Genomic DNA, 21,354 nt, shown 5'->3' with positions numbered 1-21,354 from the left:
TTTTTTTAAAGTAGGTCCCATTACACACAAAATTGACAAGTAGCAGAGAACGAGTGAACTTTAAAATTTTATACACAGTATACACAGTTTATGGATAGTGGGTGTGTATATGGGGTAGGAACTGACACTTTCTAACTGCTCCTCCCACACACAGCCCGTCTGAGCGCAGGGAAGCTTGACAACGGGGAAAAGTGGGGTCCTCACAGGCACCTCCCAAATGAATCGCCTTTAAAGCAATCTCCCTGGGGCATCTGGGGTGCTCAGTCGGTTAAGCGTCCAACTCTCGATTTTGGCTCAGGTCATGATCTCACGATCATGAGATCAAGCCCCATGTCAGGGTCCTCACTGGGCATGGAGTCTGCTCGGGATTCTCTCTCTCCCTCTGTCTCTGCCCCTCCCCACCAAAAACAACCTAAAAAAAAAAAAGGCAATTTCCCACCAAAAACAACCTAAAAAAAAAAAAAAAAAAAAAGGCCACTTCCCAGTAGGTGAGAAAATGTGAATGACCCAGTCAGGAAAGGGGCAGAGCTCAGAGGTGTGAACGAGGCCTTCATGATAATGGAAGTAAAAGAGCCTTCGTGCCTGAGACACAGAAAGGGGCTGCAGATGTTAGAGCAACAGTGAAAAAGCGAATTTTGGAGAAATAAAGGTTTGTTTGCAGTGAACACACCTTTAGAAGACGCTTTCATTATGCAAGTCCGATCAAGGACAGACTATTGATACGCCCCCACATGGCTTTCTTTTAACGCTTTATGCTGCATGGAATATTCTTATGTCTGAAGGAAACTCAATACTAGATCCTGAAGGTTGTTTTACAATTCGTATTTGTATGAACTATTTCACCGAACACGTAAAACAACAACCGTCCATTGGGTGGCTCAGTCGGTTAAGCATTCAACTTCAGCTTAGGTCATGATCTCACGGTTTGTGAGTTCGAGCCCTGTGTTGAGCTCTGCACCGACAGTGCAGTGGCTGCTTGGGATTCTGTGACTCTCTCTCTCTTTCTCTCTGCCCCTCCCTCTTCTTTCTCTCTGTCAAAATAAGTAAATAAAAATTTAAAATTTTTTTTTTTAAAAAGCCAGAATGCTGTTCCCTTTTTACAGAGAATGCTACTGACTCATCCTGGCCAAGGGGCGCGCGTGCCCAGGGCCACAGGAGGCTTTGGGTCCTCATGCTACCCAGCTCAGGGCTTCACGGAAGGGCCCAGAGTTAGGACGCGCTGACCACGGTGGCACGGATGGGGGACATATCCCACCTGTGAGAAGAGGACTCACGGAGGCGACGCGTGGAAATCTCACCTGGTTGCAAAGGACACGGCAGGAAGGAATTACAGTGCGTTTTCGTGACCTTGGCTACCGTCTCTACAGTTTCTAGAAAATGTTTTCCCCAACGTTCGGGGCCTCAGCCATCCGTGGGCTTCCTTCCGACAGTGGGTCTCCCAAGCCCCGGCCCAGACCCGCCAGATGCTTCCGAGCCAGGAGCCCCGTGACCGACCACGTCTGTCCAGACCACACTTCTCGGAGGCCGTCTCGTGGTTTCTCCTTTGAGACATTCTCAGACGAAAGCCCATAGAACGCGGGAAGGCCCGCGCACAGGGGGTCACAGCGCTACTCACCGGTCATGGAAAGCGGGGACCTTGGAAGGACACTGCAAATACTGCTTAAACCGGAGTTCAAAGGCCTGTCCGATGGAGCCGATGACATCCTGGGCCAGCCCGTCGCAGCACTCCAGAATGTGACACGCTAGGAGAGCAAGCGTGCAGGCCTGTTAGAGACGCTGGGCCGCCAGGCTCCCGCTGGGGAGGCGCCCACGTCCCCCACTCGCTGTCCCGGCAGCCCCACCCACAGCCCGATCCCTGGGCCACGGCCACGAAGCGTCACCGCGGGGATGCATTTCTTAAGGGCTCTGCTCTCTAACACCAAAGGTCCTCTTTGCAAGTACATTTAAAATTTTTAAATTTCAAAATGGTTAATAATTTCTTAACCGTCTACGAAATACCAACTCAGAGCTCAACAGAGAAACAGGGTTTGGAAGGAAACGTCGTGACAAAGAAGGTGGCGGTAAGAAGGAACGGGCCCCCCTCCGGCCCCCCGAGCCTGGACAACGGTCCCAACCCGGCTCCTGCTGAGGGACGCCTGAGCCACTCCGTGGCCGTCCGCTCACTTCCTCGTGGGAGTCAAGCGGCCTCACCGAATGCGGCAACTCGGAACAGTAAGAACCCCTCAAAAGAGGAGCTTTAGGGGATGTTAATTCACGGGGACCCCCCCACCACATGCCAGGGCGCCTCTCGAATGTGGGGCTGGCTGTTCGCACAGGTTCTCAGACAAGCAGCTTGTGCTAAAGAGCAGATCAAAGCTGGGCTCCTGTGGCCCGATGTGGGGGGCGAGGGCAGGCCTCGGGGGGGCCTGGAGCAGCTCCCAGCGGCTTTGCGACAGGCACTCACTGTCCCACGAGGGCACGCCGTCCCGGAGGCCAAGCTGCGGCACAATCCGTGTGGAGCTGCCAGAGAAGAGGCTGCAGGGGCAGAGGGCCCGCTCTGCTCCCCGAGAAATACGAGGTCTCCTCCCAGATCCATGTCTGCGTGCCCCCGGGAACCCCAGGCCTCCCTGTGTGACCCGCGCTGCCCCATCCTGTTACTAACGACAGGGAAAGAAACTCTCGGGGGAGGCACACCACACCGCCCTCCTGCCGCACGAAGCCAGCAGGGTACCGTGGAGCCCACGCGGACGGCGGCCACCAGCCCAGGGGTCCGCAGGCTTCCTGTCCCCCAGGCTGCCGGGGAGCACCCTGGGGACCCAGGGAAAAGCACGTCCGGAGGCTCTGGATCGCAGCGCGAGCCCTTGGGAGCATTGCGGATGGCCAAGAGGTTTGTCCCAAGGAGACAGATGCCCGGCTGTGTTTTTATTACTGATTATCGATATTATTTTAGTTTATTAGACACCAGCCCGGGAGGCACAGGGCGAGCCCACATGACACAGCTGTTAGAGCTGCAGGGTCGTGCATTAAGCAGTACGGGTGGCAGTGTCCCTCCAGCTAGTAAGGAGGACGGAGTCTGGGCAGGGGGACCAGCCGAGGGCTGCCTGGTCGGTGCTCCGGGGAAGAGTAGACACGGGAAGGGCCAACAGTGTGCAGCTCACTGTCCTTCTGAAAAGAGATACAGCAGCCGCAGTGAAGGAAGAACGGGTTTCGGCAGGGGGCTGCCCGATCGCTCCCCGTCTACACAGCAGGGAGCTGGAAGCCTGCTTGCTGAGAACTGGAAGACGCAGGGCCGCGGCAGAAGCAGGCACCCTGTCCCGCCGAGGGTCGAGTCCTGGCGGTCAGAAACCGGGGGCGGCAGAGGCTGTAGCCGCACAATTAAATCGCGTCTCCCTCCCGGCTGTGGCACCTGCAGTCCTTGGTGCCCTGAGAAAACACTGTCCGAGGGCTGGGGTCCGAGGGTCTGTCCCGGGGCCTCTCTGTTGCAAACCGCACTCGAAGTCCGAAACGAACCCCGGGGTGAGGGTCTCCGGGGCTGCTGTTTTCTCCGAGAGCATCGCAAGTCTCTTCCCCTCACCCCCTCACCGGCATGACTGGGCACACACAGGAACGGTGAGGCCCTCGCCAACGGCGACCGCCCCTGAGGAGGGGGCAGAGCTGGGGGCGTCACCCAGGGGCCACGAAGGAGCAGACCACTGAGAGGCCACGCACAGAGCTGTGGTGCCGTGAAGACTCAAATACGTCGTAAAACCTAAAATGTGGCCCCAAACGGACGTGAGGGCCACAAAACGGGGCCGTTCCTCGTTCCGTCCCTTCCGGGGGAAACTGCCCTCCTGTTACAGGGCGGGCGGTCTCGGGGCGGGGCTCGTGTGCCCACGTCGTCTCCCCCGCCCCTCAGACCAATAAACAAGGTTGCTCTAGGGAGAACCGCTCACGCCTCTGAGCTGCCGGCCTCACGTGAGGGAGGAGACGTCCTCGGGCCGCGTCACGGAGGGCACTCGGGAGCAACATGCACTATGGCCCCTGTAATCATACAGGCGGGGGGGGGGGGGCGGGCGGGGGGACGGCATGTTCCCTCAGACGGGCCAGCCCCACGTGTCTTCCACACACAGCAAACGCTGCTGGTCAGAGGTCACCATCGGGACACCAGCTCGCGGTTTCCCCATTGGCTCCAAACACGTCCGGAGCCCGCACCACAGCCCAGCCCTCTGACGGCTGCGGGCCGCGGGCTGGGGTCTCCGTCCACCTGATGCTGTCCCCAAGGCGTCTGCGGGACACCCGCTCCGCCAGCACAGGCGAGCGATGCCCCCACGGCACGCGGCCGCCGTCTCCGCCAGCCGGGGACTGGTAGGGGCCCCTTGGACATCTGGGGTCTTACGCAACTAGAAAATGCCCCAGGAACAGCGACCACGGTCCCTTCTTCACGGCAAACCGACAATCCTCACCCCTCGGGAGGAAGGCTGAACAGCAATGGCCTCCTAGGAGGGAGGCACAGACCCCCTGAACTCCAGCGTGGTTTCCAGCCAACACTGGTCTGTCATCTGGGGAATCCATCGGAGTGGCAGGAACTTAACCACGGTCGACGTGAGGGCGGGCTGGCGGACGGCAGGCCCTAACCCCGGATAACCGCACACCTTGTAAGAAGGTGCCCACGTGAAGACACAGCCATGCTCGGAGCAGAAGGCGGCATGAAGGTGGGCCACTGGAGCCACATGGCCACAAGCCAGGACGCCCAGACGGCCAGAGCACTGCCAGGAGCTGGGAGAGGCAGGCGGGGTCCCTGCTCCAGGCTTCAGATGGAGCCCGGCCCTGGCAGTGCCCTGCTCTCAGGTCTCCAGCCTCCAGAACCGTGAGACAACAGCTTCTGTCGTTTTCAGCCACCGCCGTGCAGAGTTCTGTATGGGAGCCCTCGTGGACCGATCAAACTGCCTCCCGCTGGAAGGACGGGCTTGCGTGGAAGCCCGGCCTGCCGCCCTCACCCAGCCGAGCACTGGTTATCCACAGTCATCACATGAAAGTCGCTGCAAGGTCAAGACGGGGTGGGCTCCACGTGTTAGCCAGGGGTTTCAGGGACAGTCCTTGGCTCAAGACCACCCATGCCCCCTTCCCGTCTACCCTCAGAACTCTGTGAACACCCCCACTCTGATTCAGGAGTGACAACGTGGCAGTCATAATCCAGGACATGGCGCTTCATTTACGGGGTCCCCCTCGCCCCCCAGACACCCACGCATCTGGGAGAGAGTAAGTGCTAACACTGTATGATGTCATCGTCTGTGACTCTGAGGAAGGAAAGCGGTCCCTCCACGCCACCAAGTACCAGCGTGGGGCAGGAGGCGGCCGTGGGGAGGACCAAATCTTTACAGCCAGACTGGTTTCTGATTTGCAAGGTTCACTGACCTATCAACCATCTAACCTCTCTGCAAACGCCTCCAGGTCGGGCCGCACAACAGTGAAAGTGTCTGTATGCAGACCCCAGGGGGTCGGTGCACCTGGGGGACAAATCTCACCACATGGCCACCTTGCGGACAGTCAACCCATTCTCTGTGTCCAAGATACAGTACCGGGGGGAGGGCACGACAGCATGCTAAGATCTCACGTGCACTGACATTTTAAAAGAAAAGAATATACGTGTACGTATGCGGATAAAAAGTCCCGTAAAGCAAACTAGAAAATCTTAACCGTCGGTACCTGGGGTGGAGGGCGGGAGGAGAGGGGAGCCAGTGCTTTGTATTGCTATCGACACCCCCTGGCGATCTTCGTCAGCGAGTTCTAAGCTGGGGTCACGGGGTGCGTCAGTATCCAAGGGTAACGCGCACCTGTGGTCAGCCCACCCGCCCGGGCTGTCGGGGCCCATGGTGGGGCTTCGGTTTTGTACATGATAAAAGGAACAGGGTGGTGAGCGTGGAGCTCTAGGAATAAAGGGCCCATGAGGATGGAAAGCTCGTGAATGCCCCACATCCCCCATTTCCAGCCTGCGTCTAAGGCCCTGGCAGCTTTGTGGGGCGCGAGTGGATGGCACGTGAGTGTGGACTGCTCAGGGCAGCGCAGGCTTCTCGGGGTGACGTGGTTGGCGGTGGGGCTGGGGTCGGGCGGGGGCGGGGGGGGGGGACACAGCGTTCCAGGTGTGGCCGAGGCCGCTTTCAGGGCACGAACGGGAGCCACAGGTGCAGGTCACGTGCTCCAAGCCGCACTCCCTGCGTGCAGGTGGGTGTCTCAGGCCCCCGGCCGCCCGGTGTCTCCTGCCCCCACCGAGAAGGCAGGCAGCCCTCAATTCCCGTTAACGGCACGGCGGGACACACGGGTCGTGCTGGCGGAGGGGGCGGGGCCAGGGGGAGCACCTGGCACCGTGTTCAGCCTGACCGCGCACGAGTGAGACTGTAGGAGTCGAGCATTGCTTACCTCTGCGGTTAACAGGGTCCTTAGCTACGTACGCAACGTAGTCGGTTGTGTCCTGTCAGAGAAAAACGAGGAACCCACGTCACTAACCACGAGCAAGACAGCACAGCCAGACATACACTACGCAACGCAGCCCAGGAATCTAACGCTCCCAAGGGACAGCCCAGAAGGACGGTATTTCTCACACTACCGCGGCCAGGAGTCTCCAGACCTTGTGAAGTGCGGGTTCTGACTCGGCGGGTCCAGGGCGGGGCCTGAGGCTCTGGTGCGGACACCGCCTGTCTGTGCCTACGCTCTGGGCCACGGCCGTGTGACGGGCACCCCGTTCTCTGCACGGCGGATCCCCCCAGGAGCTCTGAACGCACTGCTGCCCGAGTCCCAGCTCCCGGATAATCCGCCCTTGCTGGGCGGGAGGCCATGAGGCCTCAGGACGGTTTGAAGCTCTCCAGAAGATTCTACCGTGAGTCAAGGCTGACAGCCACTGTCCTGAGCTCTGCCTGAATCGGCGGCCGTCAGTCCAAGCTGGCGTCAGAGTCCCACAACGGGCTCGTGGAGACACAGGCTGCTGGGTGCCGCCTTGGGGCTTCGGATTCTGTGGGTCTGAGGGGAGGCCCCAAAATGTGCATTTCTGACAAGTTTCCAGCCGGTGCTGGTGCTGCTGGTCTAGTAGCCACGAGGAAACCAGAAGCGGACGTTCAAAGGTTGGTTGGGAACGCCTTCCTGGGTGGATGGCATGTGATGGTTCTTTTCTTCTCGGAAATAAGTAGTAACTTTAATGTTTTAAGATGTTTCACACATATGAGCTCTGAGTAGTAGCCTGGCTGTTCCGGGTGAAATCCGAGTCTGCGCGGCGGCCTCATCTGATCCTTGCACGGAGGAGGCTCTGTCCTCAGATGTAGGCTGGGCCGCCTCTAAACAGGCAGAGGAACCAATCATTCTCTTCATCCTGGAAAGCAGAACAGACATTCCCTGCAAAGCTGACATTCTCAACATTTGTAAAGTCTCCGGGGGGGGGGGGGGGCGGCCGGTAAAGGCTCACCCCGTTGTTGCAGATTTCTCCCACATGTCATTGCTTCGAAGGGCTCCAACATTACAGATGAGCTCCAGGTTTTCAGCATCCGGAAGATTCTGTGTCGTGACTGCCTTCATTACTACTCTCCGTGGGCAGGGGATGACCCCTTCTCTCTCTGCCGTGCTCCAGGAAAACCCTCCGATGGGAGAGGGGACATGCAATGATTCCTGAACGCCCCAGCAGGCAGCACCAGGCACAGGGTGCTTTTCCATACGTGGTACATGGTTTCCCAGAACTCACAGTGACCCGCTGGGTCTGAGGAGGGGAGGAGGGCCCTCCAGCGGGTTTTGACATGACTGGTTGCCACCAAGGGTCCCTCCAGTATGCTGCCCGTCTACGCTGTTCAATGCTCCTCCTTAGGCCACTGTCTGCTGGTATATTCCCTGAGCTAGGAAGGGGGGTGAAAAACAGACCATCAACCCAGCTTCCAGTCATTTCCATCAAGGAAGATCTGGTCAGAATATGAAACTAACAGCCAAGTAAGGACTCCAGCTTGTAGTCACGGGCGCTTTCTGTGGACTCAGGAGATGACAGCATTGGAAGGGTCCTAGGACAGCACCGGCGTCTCTCCGTCCGAGCTCCGTGGAATTCTAGGCCTGGTCAGGAATATTCTCCAGTGTTTGAGATGTGACCAGACTTTCTTTCTAACTTCGTGTTTTAGTTTCCATAATAATCTTACAAATTAATACAAGAATATCCGGGACCATCTGAATGACCACTGCGTCATCGGTTCTGCGTTGCAATGTCAGCGACAAGGTTGTCACTTGGGTTTCCAACATTACAGATGCCAAGTTTTTAAAGAATTCGAGAAAAAAGAACACTCAGACTAGATGCTTTTGCCCCAACTCAAGCAATTAACGTCACATTTGTACACAACGATGCATCACTGAAGTGCTTACTTCAACAGAATAAATTAGTGGAAGGACTGAGTCACCCAGGCGCCTGACGTAGTAGAGAGATGCTGACCTTGAAGGATTCCGCACCGTGGCGGCCGGTTCGAGAGTCCCTCTGAGAGCAGAGATCTGGGTGACGTCAGCAAAACCACCCATCCCGGTAAATTCCTGTCACTTTGAAGGTTTCTGGCTTTACTGTGTTTATCAGGATTAAACTTTCAAACGTGATCGGGGCTTACAGTTCAATAGGACGTATGAACCCAAGGAATGTATACTTGATTTATTTTTGTGCATGTTTGGGTGACAAAATTAATTTGAGTCAACACTAGTGGCATACGCAAAGAAATTCTTCTTCTTAAATTCTTACTCCAGTCTGAGAAACGCTCCTCTGGGGAAGGAAGGCCAGGAAAGACACATGACATGTGTCCCATCCCTCAGATGGTTTAGGGTCAAGCCAGGACAGAACTCTTCTAAAGCCAATGTTGATCATTGTCTGGCACGCTGGGGGGAGCGTATTGGTGTTCAGAACGTTGTTCCAGACATCATCCAGTCACACTGAACACCAAGTTCCACAGATGGGGCTGCCGGCTGCCCGTCCTGCATCCCTGTTGCCACCCCCAAACCTTTCTGAGCCTGGCGGGCACCCTGACCCCCTTCTGGTGGCCTGTGAACACTGGTAATCACAGCAGATTATGATTACAGGGCACATTTTGGGGGGATTTTGGATTAACAGTGTTTTTCAGCCTGTCTTAGTTGATATTTCAAAACATTTTCTTACTGGGTCCACTAGAGCACAAAGCAGTGAGTAGTTACACACTGAGCACCAGAACAAGGGATCGAACCTGGGATTGCTAGTTTTATTGAAACATCTTCCAATTATAATGGTTACAAGCCAGTGCGGAACGGGAACCCACGCACAATGCGAACGTGCATTTGGGCTTGGTTAAAATAGGAACTGACCAGGTTTCCTGTCCCCTGGTATCGTGACGTTTTATGCACCAGAAACAAATAAGAAAAAATATAAAAAGGTTAAAAGCACCCAGTGCTTCCTTTTTCTTTTTTAAAAGCAAGGAGGTGGGGCGCCTGGGTGGCACAATCGGTTAAGCGTCCGACTTCAGCCAGGTCACGATCTCGCGGTCCGTGAGTTCGAGCCCCGCATCGGGCTCTGGGCTGATGGCTCAGAGCCTGGAGCCTGTTTCCAATTCTGTGTCTCCCTCTCTCTCTGCCCCTCCCCCGTTCATGCTCTGTCTCTCTCTGTCCCAAAAATAAATAAACGTTGAAAAAAAAATTTTTTTTAATAAATAAATAAATAAAAGCAAGGAGGTGAGGAAATTTGAGGCTCACAGACCTGTGTGCACCCTGGAGAACAGGAAAATTTGAACAGAAGCCTGTGTCCTTGGCTTCCTGAGCCTTCCATCTCTGCAGGTCCACTCATAGCATCATTAAGTTGAGGTGTGAGACAAGTTCTTGGAAGAATCTGTCGCTGTGGGTACGCACTGTTTCTTCCTTTTATTTTGCAAGCTGGGTTACCTCCCAAATTTCGGAAACTATGGCTACGAGCATCACACGGGGCCAGCGGTGAGACGCCTCTGCGAGTTGACTGGAGCCACGTGCAGACACAGGTGGAGGCGTGAGGACATGTGCACGTGCCGGTCCACAGCAGGTGCACCTGTCCCTCGAGATCCCATCTCTAGTGGCAGACTCCCACTTGCTAAATGTATGTCTCAGTGAGGTCTTTCGCTTTATGATAAAATGTAACAGATTAAGGGATTGGAGAGAAAGTAAAGGAGGGGAGGGGAAGGAAAAGAGGAAACCACGGGGAGAGATTTTGAGGACTAGACCCTAAAGGAAGAGAGCGTGAGTCAGTGGAGGTGCTGAGGGTGGTCCAAGGGTGCTTTGCCATATTCTCTTGGTCAGGCGGGGGTGTAAGGGCAAGGAACCACGTGCAGGGTGGCCGAATCGCTCTCCTGCCAATGCCCTTGGCCCGAGGGTCTGGCTGGGCTTGACACCTCCTTGGGGGGGGGGGGGGCCCCCCCCCCGGCCCGGGGGCCGGGGGGGGGGGCGTGGGCTGTCTGCAGCCGAGACGCCGGGGGCCGTGACTCCACCAGCCTTTAGAGATGTCGAGATGAGAGCCAGCAGTGGAAAGCGCCCGCCCGCTCGAGCTGCTGCTCCTGAGCCAGCAGCAAGTGCAACAAGCAGTTCCCCAGGGAGAGGGAGCAGGCCGGGAAAGACACACCGAGTCGTCACAGCCTGGGAAATACCCCCTTCCCGGCCGGACCAGGACGGGATCTGCTCCGGCTGCCCTGGACCCGGAAACTTGCACATAACGAAACCACGATAACAACAAAAACACCACTTCTAAGCCTCGTCGTTTTATTATAAAAGGCTTATTCAACAGCAAAAGGACATCATGCCAGGACATAGAACAATTTTTCTTTTTGAGTAAATGTGGCTTCAAGAAAACACTCACTCGGTCGTCCTAATTTTTAAATACTTCCCCAGACTGGTGAAAACGTGGCCCGGACCAATGAGAAATGGTATGAGGGCGGTCTTGGGGGCGGGTGTTTTCTCCCTCACGGCTCCGAGGGCTGACTGGCTCTTCTTCCCTGGAGATAGTTTCCTGCCTGCAAGCTGTTTCCAAGGGCTGGCCAGCAACAGTGAGCAGCAGTTAGTGTGTGTGGGTCTGGCTCTGCTGGGGGCGGGGAGGGGTGGGGGGTGGGGGGTGGGGCGAGGAGGAGGGGGAGGAGGGAGGGGAGGAGGGAGAGGGGAAGCAAGGGGTTTGTGGGTCCTGCCTCTCATGACGCTGAAAATGAGCACTGACACCATCTTGACCAAACGTGAGGCGTGAACTACCTTGTGACCTTCTCAATAAAAGCAGCAATGCAAAAATAGAACATTCCCATTCTGCCTTGCCCTCTCTCTCTCCCTCTCTCTGTCTCTCTCTCTCTCTCTCTCCCTCCCTGCTGGCAAAGCAAACCAGTAAGACTACAACATTAAATGTGGGTAGAAAAATTCCAATTTCAAACATCTATGAATAAACCAGACTAAGCCAACTCACAGGCTTCGCGTAGACTTCAACCGCGAAACCGAAGGGCCCTGCCGGAGCCCAAGAGAAAACAGGAACGAAGCAGGACCCACAGTCATCAGATGGGGGCTGATGTCTGACCTGACGGCTGACACTGGGGCGCGGTCCCAGGACCTCTTCAGAAAGCCAGCGCTTGGAGGATTTTCGACCGCTTTGGGCTAGTGGCACGAGAACTAATGCTGGTCCAGAAGGGCTTACGGAACCAGGTGGGGGGGAGAGCTGTCACCCCAGTTACCTTTCCCGATCGTGCCCTAGAACGCACCCCTGGGAGGAAGGCCCCTTCTGGAAAAGCCCCGACGAGAGCAAGGAAAAGCAGCCCCGGGCACTTACCGGGTCTCCCCCGGAGGCGAACGAGATCGACTGCATGTGGTGGTTGGCGATGATCTGCAGGCCCAGGACAAGAAAGGAGACACACCGTTAGTGCCCGCCCCGCGTCCTGGAAAAGCCACCGTTTGTCGGCAGGCGATACGACAAGGTTTCCTGAGAATCCGCAAAACTGGTACCCAGCGCAAATAAAGGGATGGGAGTCGTCACACCAGCTGACCCCCGGTGGGCTTTCCCCACACGTCAGCTGCTGGCTCGGCGAGCTCCCTTGAGGCAACCCTTGAGGGAGGAGCCACGGCCGCCCGTGTCACAGATGGGAAGCCCGACGCTGAAGGACCACAGCTAACGGGCGTCCTAACGACCTTCCCTCTCGGAGAAGGAAAGGGTCTCACCCCCACACGGAAACAGGTCACTGGTACAATTTCTGCTTCCAGAGACACATGCGGTCTTCAGTGCCGACCCCCAGCTAGTGAGCAAGGAGCGTGTCTCGTTGTGTCCCAGGCACTCTTGCGACCGGTTCCATCGATGCAAAGGCCAGGGGGGACATTCCAAGTCAGTAGTAAACCCGGAAATTTCCATCAGCTTTACAAACGGCAGCGGAATTCAGTAGACAGTAAATTAGAAGCTGCCCTAAATTTAAGCTGCGACGTAAGTTTCCCATGCTATTTTTATAATGTCAAAGACAATGGAATGACCTTGAATTGAATTCCGGGGTGGAAACAGTGGCCCCGTCTCCATCACACCGCCACCAGATTTATTCCCGCACAGCCCCTCAGGCCTTTGGTGGCGGGCAGTCGGAAATTAACGGAGGTGAAATCCCACCGTGCGAGGAGCTTCCCGACTGTGCTCCCGAGACGCTCGAAGCAAACCTGTGTCTGAACTGGGAGAAAACCATTCGTTCTAAAATGCCAAAATGGCATGTGCAAAACCACTCGCGATCTAAAAAGACCTGAGCATATAAATGGATGGAAACAAGGAAGCCACTCTGGAGCCTGTACCAACCCGGCCGGATCCAGCTACCAGCGGCCACTTGCAGCCTTCTGGAAGCTTCCTGCCTCCAGCCCCGGGGCAGGGGGCTCCCAGGAGGGCAGCAAAGCACCAGCAATCCCCACACGAGGATAAACCTCGAAAAGGTGTTGATTTCTGCTTAGTTTTTGCTTATAAGACAGCCCTCATACTGGAGTTTGGAAGCGGGTATTATAATTGAGGGGAAAAAGCAGAAATCCTATTTGGTCACGACGTGTGGCTGTTACTGTATCATTGTATTTCAGACCTTCGGAAAAGATGGGAGATTAAATGGAGTTTTGAGCCGGTGAATCTCGAGCAGGTGTTTTTGGCCAAGGGAGGTTTGAGGGACGCTCGGCAGAGGAGAGCGGCCGGGACTTTCACGGTTGCTCTGCACGGGGGAGGGCAGTGTCCGGCCAAGACTCCTCCTAATTTGCAACAGCCAGGCCGCCACGGGACAGCCAGGGGCGTGAGCGGGGGCTGGCGCCCACCGTCCCGGGCCGTGTTCCTATCGTCCCAGAGGGTGCCCCCGGCTCCTGAGCCCAGCCCCACACCCATGCTCCACAAACAGTGAGGACACAGCCAACCAGCCCCCAACCCCAGCACGGCCACGTCCCTTCCACTCCTCCTGAGTTTGCTTGTTTTTCTTAAGGGGGGAATGAGGTATAATAGGCAGGGATCGGGACGTGTATCCCGCAGAATTGAGGGCCACAGCCTGAGGATCCCTAGAAACATAACAGCAACGGCCACACTGCGTGACAGTGGATATGGGCGTGTGGTGCAGGGCAGAGGGGTCCCTCCCACCTTGCAGCCCGGGGTCACAGGTGCTCAGCCCTGAGAGGGCCCTAGAGAAAGGCAGAGCCCGCTGAACCTTCCTAACCCACCCCCACCCCACCCGTCGGAAGGACCAACGTGAAAAGACAGGGATTATCTGTCCGGCAAGTGAGGAATGGAGTAGGAGGTGGTGCCACTCGCTGACCTGGGGAACACTGAAGTCAATGAATATAAATATATTTGGCAACGCAAAGGTAACCCCAGGCACCCCCGGGAACACGGCCAGAGTCAGAGGTGTGCGGGTGGCCCACCTCTCTCCCCGTGGAGACGCATCCCATTTCCACCTCAGGCCACTGGCAACGGAGCCCCGGGCTGCACGGGGAACACGCCCTTTTACGCATCTGGGCGTCTTCACCTGCTGGTACCCAGGACAGCCACTGAGACACCCACTGTTCCAGCGGACAGAACTGAGGCCCGAGAGACCTAAGACACACGCTGCCGAGAGGCCAGTATCACACACGGAACCCGCCCCAGCGATCGCCACCGCCGTGCGGCCTCGGCCGGCGAGCGGCGGACGTCCCGCACCGGGCGGACTCCCTCCCGTATGCCTCGTGCAGCGACCCAGGACACCGTCAACCGCGAGTGGCTCCGGATGAGGAACCGCTAAGACAGAAAAAAATCTGGCCCATTAAACCACGAGGTGCCATCCACTTCAAGGATGACAAAATGTGGAAATGAGACGTGGGCTGCGGAGTCCAAGAAATACGGTGTAAAAGGAAATGAAAGACGGGCAAGGAGACGAGGAGTCCGTGGCAAACACATGCGCCTGCTTCTACACTGCAAGTCCCTCAATGACTTTAGACGTTACCCTTAAAAAAAAAAAAAAAAAAAAAAAACACGGTAATTTGCAGCAGATTCCAAGAACACCAGTTCTACCTATCATTCCGTGGGCAACCGTTTAAAGGGGCCAAAGTTTGCAGGCTCGTAAAGATTTTAGACGAATGTTCTCTGCCAGACCCAGCAGAGCCGGCAAGCTTGCAAAACACCCAGGGGGCCCGGGCGCCGACAGACCTGTTTGGAGTCGGGCGTCCGCAGGTTCAGGCTGGCGGTGGACACGGTCAGGGAGATGTTCATGCCCGCAAACTGGAGGTTGCTCTTGCCCAAGATGCTGGACAGCATTTTGCTGGGAGGCTGTGAAATCAAGCGGCCAGATTTTAGCTTCCGATTCCCGAGATGCCGCGCTGTCACAGCCTCTCTGTTGTTCCCGTCTGCGGCACCCCCAAGCCCCCACCTTCCCGCCCTCACTGGCCACGTGAAGGAGGCTGTGCCACGAAGGAGCCGGCAGGCGGGATCCCACAGGAGCACACGGATTCTGGGACTCGCAACAGGCAGCCACAAACACGTCATAAACACGTCATGCACACACACGCGGGAGGACCCTCGGGCGTCAGCACCGTCCGCATGCGGGCAGCTCCCGTGGGGATGAGTCTCTTGTCACTCATAAGCCCAGGAAAGGGCCACGGGCCAGTGCTCACAGCTTCCAGGCTCAGATACTGGTTCCAGCCCCCTGGGAGCTAAACGGCAGAGCCAGAGGAGCAGGGTGCAGCTCGCGGGGCCGATGAACACCCCGTGGAGTCTCGAGACTGCTGACTGCTGGGGGCCTTGGGCCGGAACGTCCTCCAGGCCGGTGCTCACACGGACGGCCCGGCACAGGGACGGACCACCGGGCTCAGCTCAGTTAAAGTCCTTGGCACAGGGCCCAAAGGACTGCGTTTCCGCACCAGCCATCCCTGCCCGCCCCCCCCCCCCCAAAGGCCAACACGGGTATCTGGGTCCAGGGCCCCCAAGCCATCCTTCCCTTTCAGACTAGAACATACCCTCTTTTGATGTGCTAATTACAGCTGGTTCTTAAACCATTTTTAATCTGACAGAGCTGTTTACAAATAGAAAGGCCTGGGCCCCGTCCCCCGAGATTCTGATTAAGTCATACCCGAGGCCATCAGCCTTGTTTCTGCCACCCTCCCCGGGCTCTGAAAGAGGACACTCCCTAGCTCTGTCCTCAGACCCCCCTTCTAGTGACCCTACGTGATAGTCAAGATTCAAAGTTCTCTGCCTGAAACCCAGCTGCCTTACGGCTTCGCGGATGTCCCCGAGCTGTAATGACAAAACCCACCCAGGGCGGGGTGTGTCAACAAGCCGGCCACCTGCCTGCAAACCTCAGCCCCAAGACGGATTCGGGGACATCAGAGGTAACGCCTCACGACAGAGCAATAGAGTCCGGGCACAGACAGTCCTGACAGTGGCTATTTAGTTCTGTACCTGCCAGACTTCTAACCGGAGAGGTTTTCTGAGCTTTCTCTTAATCCACTTTCTCCCTGGCCATCTAACCATCTCCAGAGTGAAAAAGTCAACCCAAGGTTGAATGTATAATCCCTGGAGCTGGGTGACATGGGCCTGAGCCCAGCCTACCCCTACCCACATCTCTGTGCCTCAGTTTTCATCACCTGTAAAATGGGGATATCCCGTGGTGCTCTGGAGCTGGTTGTACTGGCTAATGAGAGACAATTATTAAATTTTTAGGAATTTTAGGAGCTGGCCGTTAAAAACAGCTGCTCTGAAAAGTTAATTTACGTGAACTTACAAACAAATAACTTACATTAAAAAAAAGAAAAAAAGACAAGTACTCAAAACTCCTCACTTCCCAGCTGCTTTTGCTACGTTACCGGTCATCTGTGCCGCTCGGGCCTTTGTGCCCGCTGCACCTGTGAACCAGGTGGAAACACCGTGAGATGACGTGTCAGTGCGCGTCCCCGGGGATGTCGCTAGAGCCTGGAAGGGGCCTGGCAGAAGCACGTATGCCACGGAAACTGGCACACGGCACAGATGAGCAGCTTCGTACTCTGAACCCTGAGGGCCGCTGGTTAAATTTAGCAGCACAGCACCCGGGCGTTCACCACCAACTGTTCTAGCGAAGAGAACTAACGCCCAGAGAGGCTTCGAGGGGCACCAGCCCCGTCTTCCGTGCCGTCTCCTCACCGTCTACAGGTCTGGGCCAATGGGGCACAACTGGGCGCTGACTTGCCGGCCGTCCTGCCAACCCCAGGGCAGGGGGACCCCGAGCTCTCGTCGCTTGGGAAGTGCCGACAGCCAGGCGGTGACAGGGGGCCCTGACGGGCGGGGCATGACCGCAGGTGCTGCGTGGGGAGGCATCACAGAAGACAGTACCTTTCTCTTCCTGAAGGCTCCCTTGGCGCCAGGGACGGCTTCGCAGACGCGGCTGATGGCTTCCCTTAAGGGGGCAGGAAGAGAGATCCATTTGTCACATCAGTCAGGATCCTGCAACCAAGAGACCACACGCGCACGTCCCCAGGGGAGACACCTGCCCGTGCAGTTCAGCGTAGACAGCGCGGCTCCCCATGCGGGGGTCACCCGGTTCCCTCTCTGGCAAACAGAACCGCGCAAAATGCGACCAGGTCGTCCTGAACCTCCCGCTGGCAGTGCCCTAGTGCCTCCTGTTGGCGTGGCTGTATCCTAACAGTGTGACGGGTGTCGACGCCACAGTCCGTCTTACGATGGGCTGGGATTCCATTTAGTGGACCGTTAGCAGGGCACGTGGTCTCCCGGATGTTCCCTTCACGGCCACGGTCCCGGCACGGGGCCGGCCCTGACCAAGCACCGCTACGGGTCACCACCCTTCCAAGTTGAATCAGAACGTTATCAGAAGAAATTTGGCGTTCTGAGTATTATCTCCAGCGTCTGCAGTTAGTAAATATCACAAAACCAAGAGGGTTCTGAAGGCGGGGAGGCGCTCGGGTGATGGACAAATGAGCAAGAAATAAGGTCTGTGCCGGGCAGTCCCCGGAGCACCCGTTTATTGAGCAGCTACCACGTGCCGGTGCTGCCCTGAGGAAAGGAGGCAAGGAGGGTCCTAGGCCTAGGGGCACCTGGCTGCAGAGGGTTCGCCCGGGCAGGACACCTCGGGACGTGGCGAGGGTGCGAGATGGACCGGCTGGAGGCCGCTGGGGTCCGGATGCTGGGCCTCCAGGTGGGGAGGACGTGCTGGTAACAGGTGCTTGAAAGCAAATGGCTCAACTCTGGGAGCGGGCCTCAGTGGGTAATGATAGGGATACTCCCGAGGGGGCTCAAAGTCAGGAGCCCAGAAAGGGGATGGGTCAACGTGTCAGCCCCCTCGCGGGGGCAGACACAATTGTAAGAGAAGAAATAAACGGGGATTCGGACACACCACTGGACAAACAGGATAACGGGTCCTCAGAAACATTCTGCAAGCTTTCTACGTGAAGTACTTGAAATCATTTTCTGTCATCCAGAAATCTAATCCCCACCACAAGATAATGCTCTTAAGAGAGATCTGTCCTTGTCAAATTACCATCCAGGTGAGGCTCACATTTGCCATTGAATTCACTGCAGAGAGTGGGGAAAGACTATTCTAGAAACTCAAATACCGTGAAGGCTGTAGACTGAATCACCATGACTCAGACGAAGTTCCTTTAAAAGGCATGAATGTTTTCAATGTTTATCCTTAGCCATTTGTTTTATAATAATGTTCCAACTGTGGTTCTATCAAAATGATCACCCGAGTACCTTTTAAAAGGCAGTTCCTATTGAGGAAGGTCAAGCTGTCTCTTTATGGAACTATATAAACCCCCGCATCTATATTTTCTCTGTCTAATTTAAAAACGAGAAGAAGAAGAAGAAGCTCGGCGCATCTCTGCGCTGTGCTTGTTATGACACATTCGGCTGAGCAAAGCGCCAAAATCCGCGATGGTCCCGGCAGGCCGGGAAGATACCCCACGGCAGGAAGCTTTCTGTAGGTCTCTCCTAAAATATCCGTAGCAAACATCGGCTTTCTTTCCCGAGCCACCAACGCGGGCAATGAGACAAAGAAGTGAGCCTTGGGCGACAGCCTCCCAAGAGGAAAGCTGTCAGCGGGGTCACCTGTACGGCATGCGTCTGAGCCAGTGGGCCACGCAGGTCGGGCCACAGGCCTCCCTGGCTGCCCGTGTGCCACTTCTGCGGGGGAGGCGGACACAGCCCAAGAAGTCCATTCCGTCGAGCAAATCCTCCCCAAGAGACTCCGGTGGCATCCCAGGGCACATTCAGAGACTCCATCTTCTGTCCTTAAGACGTGCAAATGTCAGAAATTCCAGAAAGTTCTCTGAGCTCCACCACCCAAAAAAGTCCTAAGGATCCCCTGTGTGAGATTTACAGTCCCCCAACGTGGCTGCAAATCAAGCTACTCTTCAGAAAAAAATGTCCTCCGTCCAACAATTTGCTTCTAATGCTCCCACGATAACCTGCGTGCGTGTGAATTCTCACCACACGGAGGCTGATGGTGTCCGTCTCCGTTTGAAAGAAGAATGTGGTGGAACGCAGTAACTGCCACACTTAGAAGCCTGATGCTGACGCAAGAAACTTTAACTCCACCGTCTGACTGCAAAGGTAACCATTCGCATCGTCCCTCTTTACCACCTAGCACAGCACGTTTTGGTGAACGGTACTGTCTCAACTTTTCATTCAGCAAAAGTGATTTGGCTTTCTGTAATTCCACTGAGTCCTCAGGTCAGTCTCGGGTGGCGATGCACCTCTGTTTTTAATGGAGATCGCCCATCCACCTGTTCAGCATGACCCCACTGGGGCGAGCCAAACTGTGACCTGAGAGCTCAGCTAACGGGAATGTGGACTCTCTGGCACGACCCCAGTCACCTGGGAGTAACTGAGCCTCACTCCATCCTGGTCCCACCATCTCTCCCATTCAGTGTGAAGTTCTCATCACGAGAGCCAGCTCCTCCCACACGTCACACCTGTCACGCTGGAGGGCGGGATTTGAGAACTGGGTCCTTTGGAATCACGTAGCCCCACTTTTGTCCCCACTCAGCCATCTCAGCCTGCCCACCCCACCTCCCCAAACACACACACATTTCACAGACTAAAACAATAAATAGTAGGTGTCCCAAGTGGTGATTTCTGCCATCAAGGGTTTATGTTCTAGCAGGCGGAGGGGCAATAAATAAACATGTGGAACGACAAAGTGCGATCCACTTCCTGAAGAACCAAAAAGGAGAGACATACACGGTGAAGGGTGGCCGAAGACGCCACCCCACACAGGCCACGCCGGCAGACGGAGTATTCTGAGCTGAAGGCCACGGAGAAGTAGCCAGAAGAGCTCTCTGCCCTCCCCCCATTTGCCTAAAAGCAGGTCATAAATCTGTACACACAGCCTGTGCCCCTCTCCACAGGGAGGAACGGAGGTGAGCCACAGCAGCCCTGAGACACAGCAAAGGAACTTGGGCTGCAGCTAGCTCCCCCCTCCCATCAATTCCCCCCACCCCACCCCACCCCTGTCCACGCACTTGCCTCCCCACATGTCAACAAGGGGTTCTCCAACAGGTTCCCCCCCTAGAAACCCCAAATTCTTTTCCTGGGTTTTGCCACTTCCCTATGGATTTCTTGTTCTTTGGTAAGATGTGAGATAAGCCCAAGTTCTAACCACTTCTTTGAGTTACTCATCACTGAGTTTCCCTGCCTGCATGTGTACTGTATACATTCATCACCTGCTTCTCTCCTGTTAGCCTGTCTTTTGCCTGCCTTATTTGCAGAACCCTAGCCAGAGAACTCAGGAGGGCAGAGTGAAAAAGTGTCTTCCTCCCTTGGAGTGACAAATACAGTAATACATACATACCCAAGGGGGACAGAATGACCAGTGAGTGGTGTTTCAGTGTCTGGGCAGCATTCAGGAAAAAAAATCACACTGGGTTTCTATCTTGCGCCTTATATGCAAATAAATCCTAAATGGATTGCAAACTTAACTTCATGGTAATGAAACCATAAAAGTACTTAAAAAAAAAAAAAGGAAAAAACCTGGGAGGAATTTTTTTATATTATCTTTGAGTGGAAGGATGATACAAATCTTGAACATAAAAGGAAATATTGACACACTCCAGAGCATAAAAATAAAATTTTATGCAGAAAAAAAAACTGAAACATTTCATAGTCAACAAGTTAATTACCTTAATATAACTTAATAAGGAAAATATCAAAAACCCGATGCAAAATGTTAAAAGATACAAACAGAGTTCACAGCAAAGGACATACAAACAGCTCTTGGAAATATGGACAAATTCTTGGCTTTACTCAAAATAAGATTATAAACTAAAGCCTATGCTAACATGCCACTTAAACAGCCAAAGGTTCGAGCTTGAGACATTATAAGAAAGCCCCGCATGTGGTTAAGAAGCAGTTCAACACAGCCTCTGGTGGGCAGCCTGGCCTCATCTAGGAGAACGAGACTCACACAGACCCTCCATCCAGCAGACCTGCTCCCGGGAGCCTACAGTCTAACACCTTGGAGGCGGCCCAGAGGCCCTGGGCATACCACCACTGACTGCAGCCAGGTTGTTAATAGGATGGAAAGCACTTGGTGGCTGTCACAAGAGCCAGTTCCATAAATGACGGCAACTCCTCCAAAGAGACCACCAACACGGTGCTGGTGATGGTGCCCTCTGTGCCCTTAAGCCTCTCCCTCCAAGCCAGGTCTTGTTCCCACAATCTGCCCTGCAAATTCCAACACCCGCCACGGCCCCAAATGCAGTGGGCACTGTGCCACCCTCAGCTGATGCTCCTCTGATGTCTTCTGCCCTCCTGGGTGCTCTTTGCCAGTTTCTCGCCTTCCTGTGATGTGGCCACAGGACTCCGTCCTGCCCACCTCTTCTCTGTCCTCTGTGCAACTCGGACAAGTGGACGAACAGGGTACAGTCCGAGAACCAGTCCACTGCCCCCAACTCCTGTCTCCGTGCACGCAGGGGCCCAGC

The 21,354-nt window shown here is 55.5% G+C and overlaps 1 protein-coding gene across 1 annotated transcript in view; it reads right to left on the bottom strand.

The window, feature by feature from the left end:
* Window positions 1-21,354, bottom strand: part of SHC3 (SHC adaptor protein 3) — a 94,903-nt gene that overhangs the window by 26,930 nt on the left and 46,619 nt on the right. The window contains exons 7-11 of the mRNA XM_040449263.1: window positions 16,751-16,814; window positions 14,597-14,716; window positions 11,753-11,806; window positions 6,376-6,427; window positions 1,616-1,742 (exon numbers count right to left, since the gene is read on the bottom strand). Coding sequence (XP_040305197.1) covers window positions 1,616-1,742; window positions 6,376-6,427; window positions 11,753-11,806; window positions 14,597-14,716; window positions 16,751-16,814 — 417 coding nt within the window. The remainder of the gene's footprint in view (window positions 1-1,615; window positions 1,743-6,375; window positions 6,428-11,752; window positions 11,807-14,596; window positions 14,717-16,750; window positions 16,815-21,354) is intronic.

This window comes from Herpailurus yagouaroundi, unplaced genomic scaffold (assembly GCF_014898765.1).
Source record: "Herpailurus yagouaroundi ecotype Mexico unplaced genomic scaffold, PumYag 199, whole genome shotgun sequence".
Lineage (NCBI taxonomy): Eukaryota > Metazoa > Chordata > Mammalia > Carnivora > Felidae > Herpailurus > Herpailurus yagouaroundi.
Note: the sequence above shows the minus strand (reverse complement) of the source record. Positions and strands in the feature narration are given on the sequence as shown.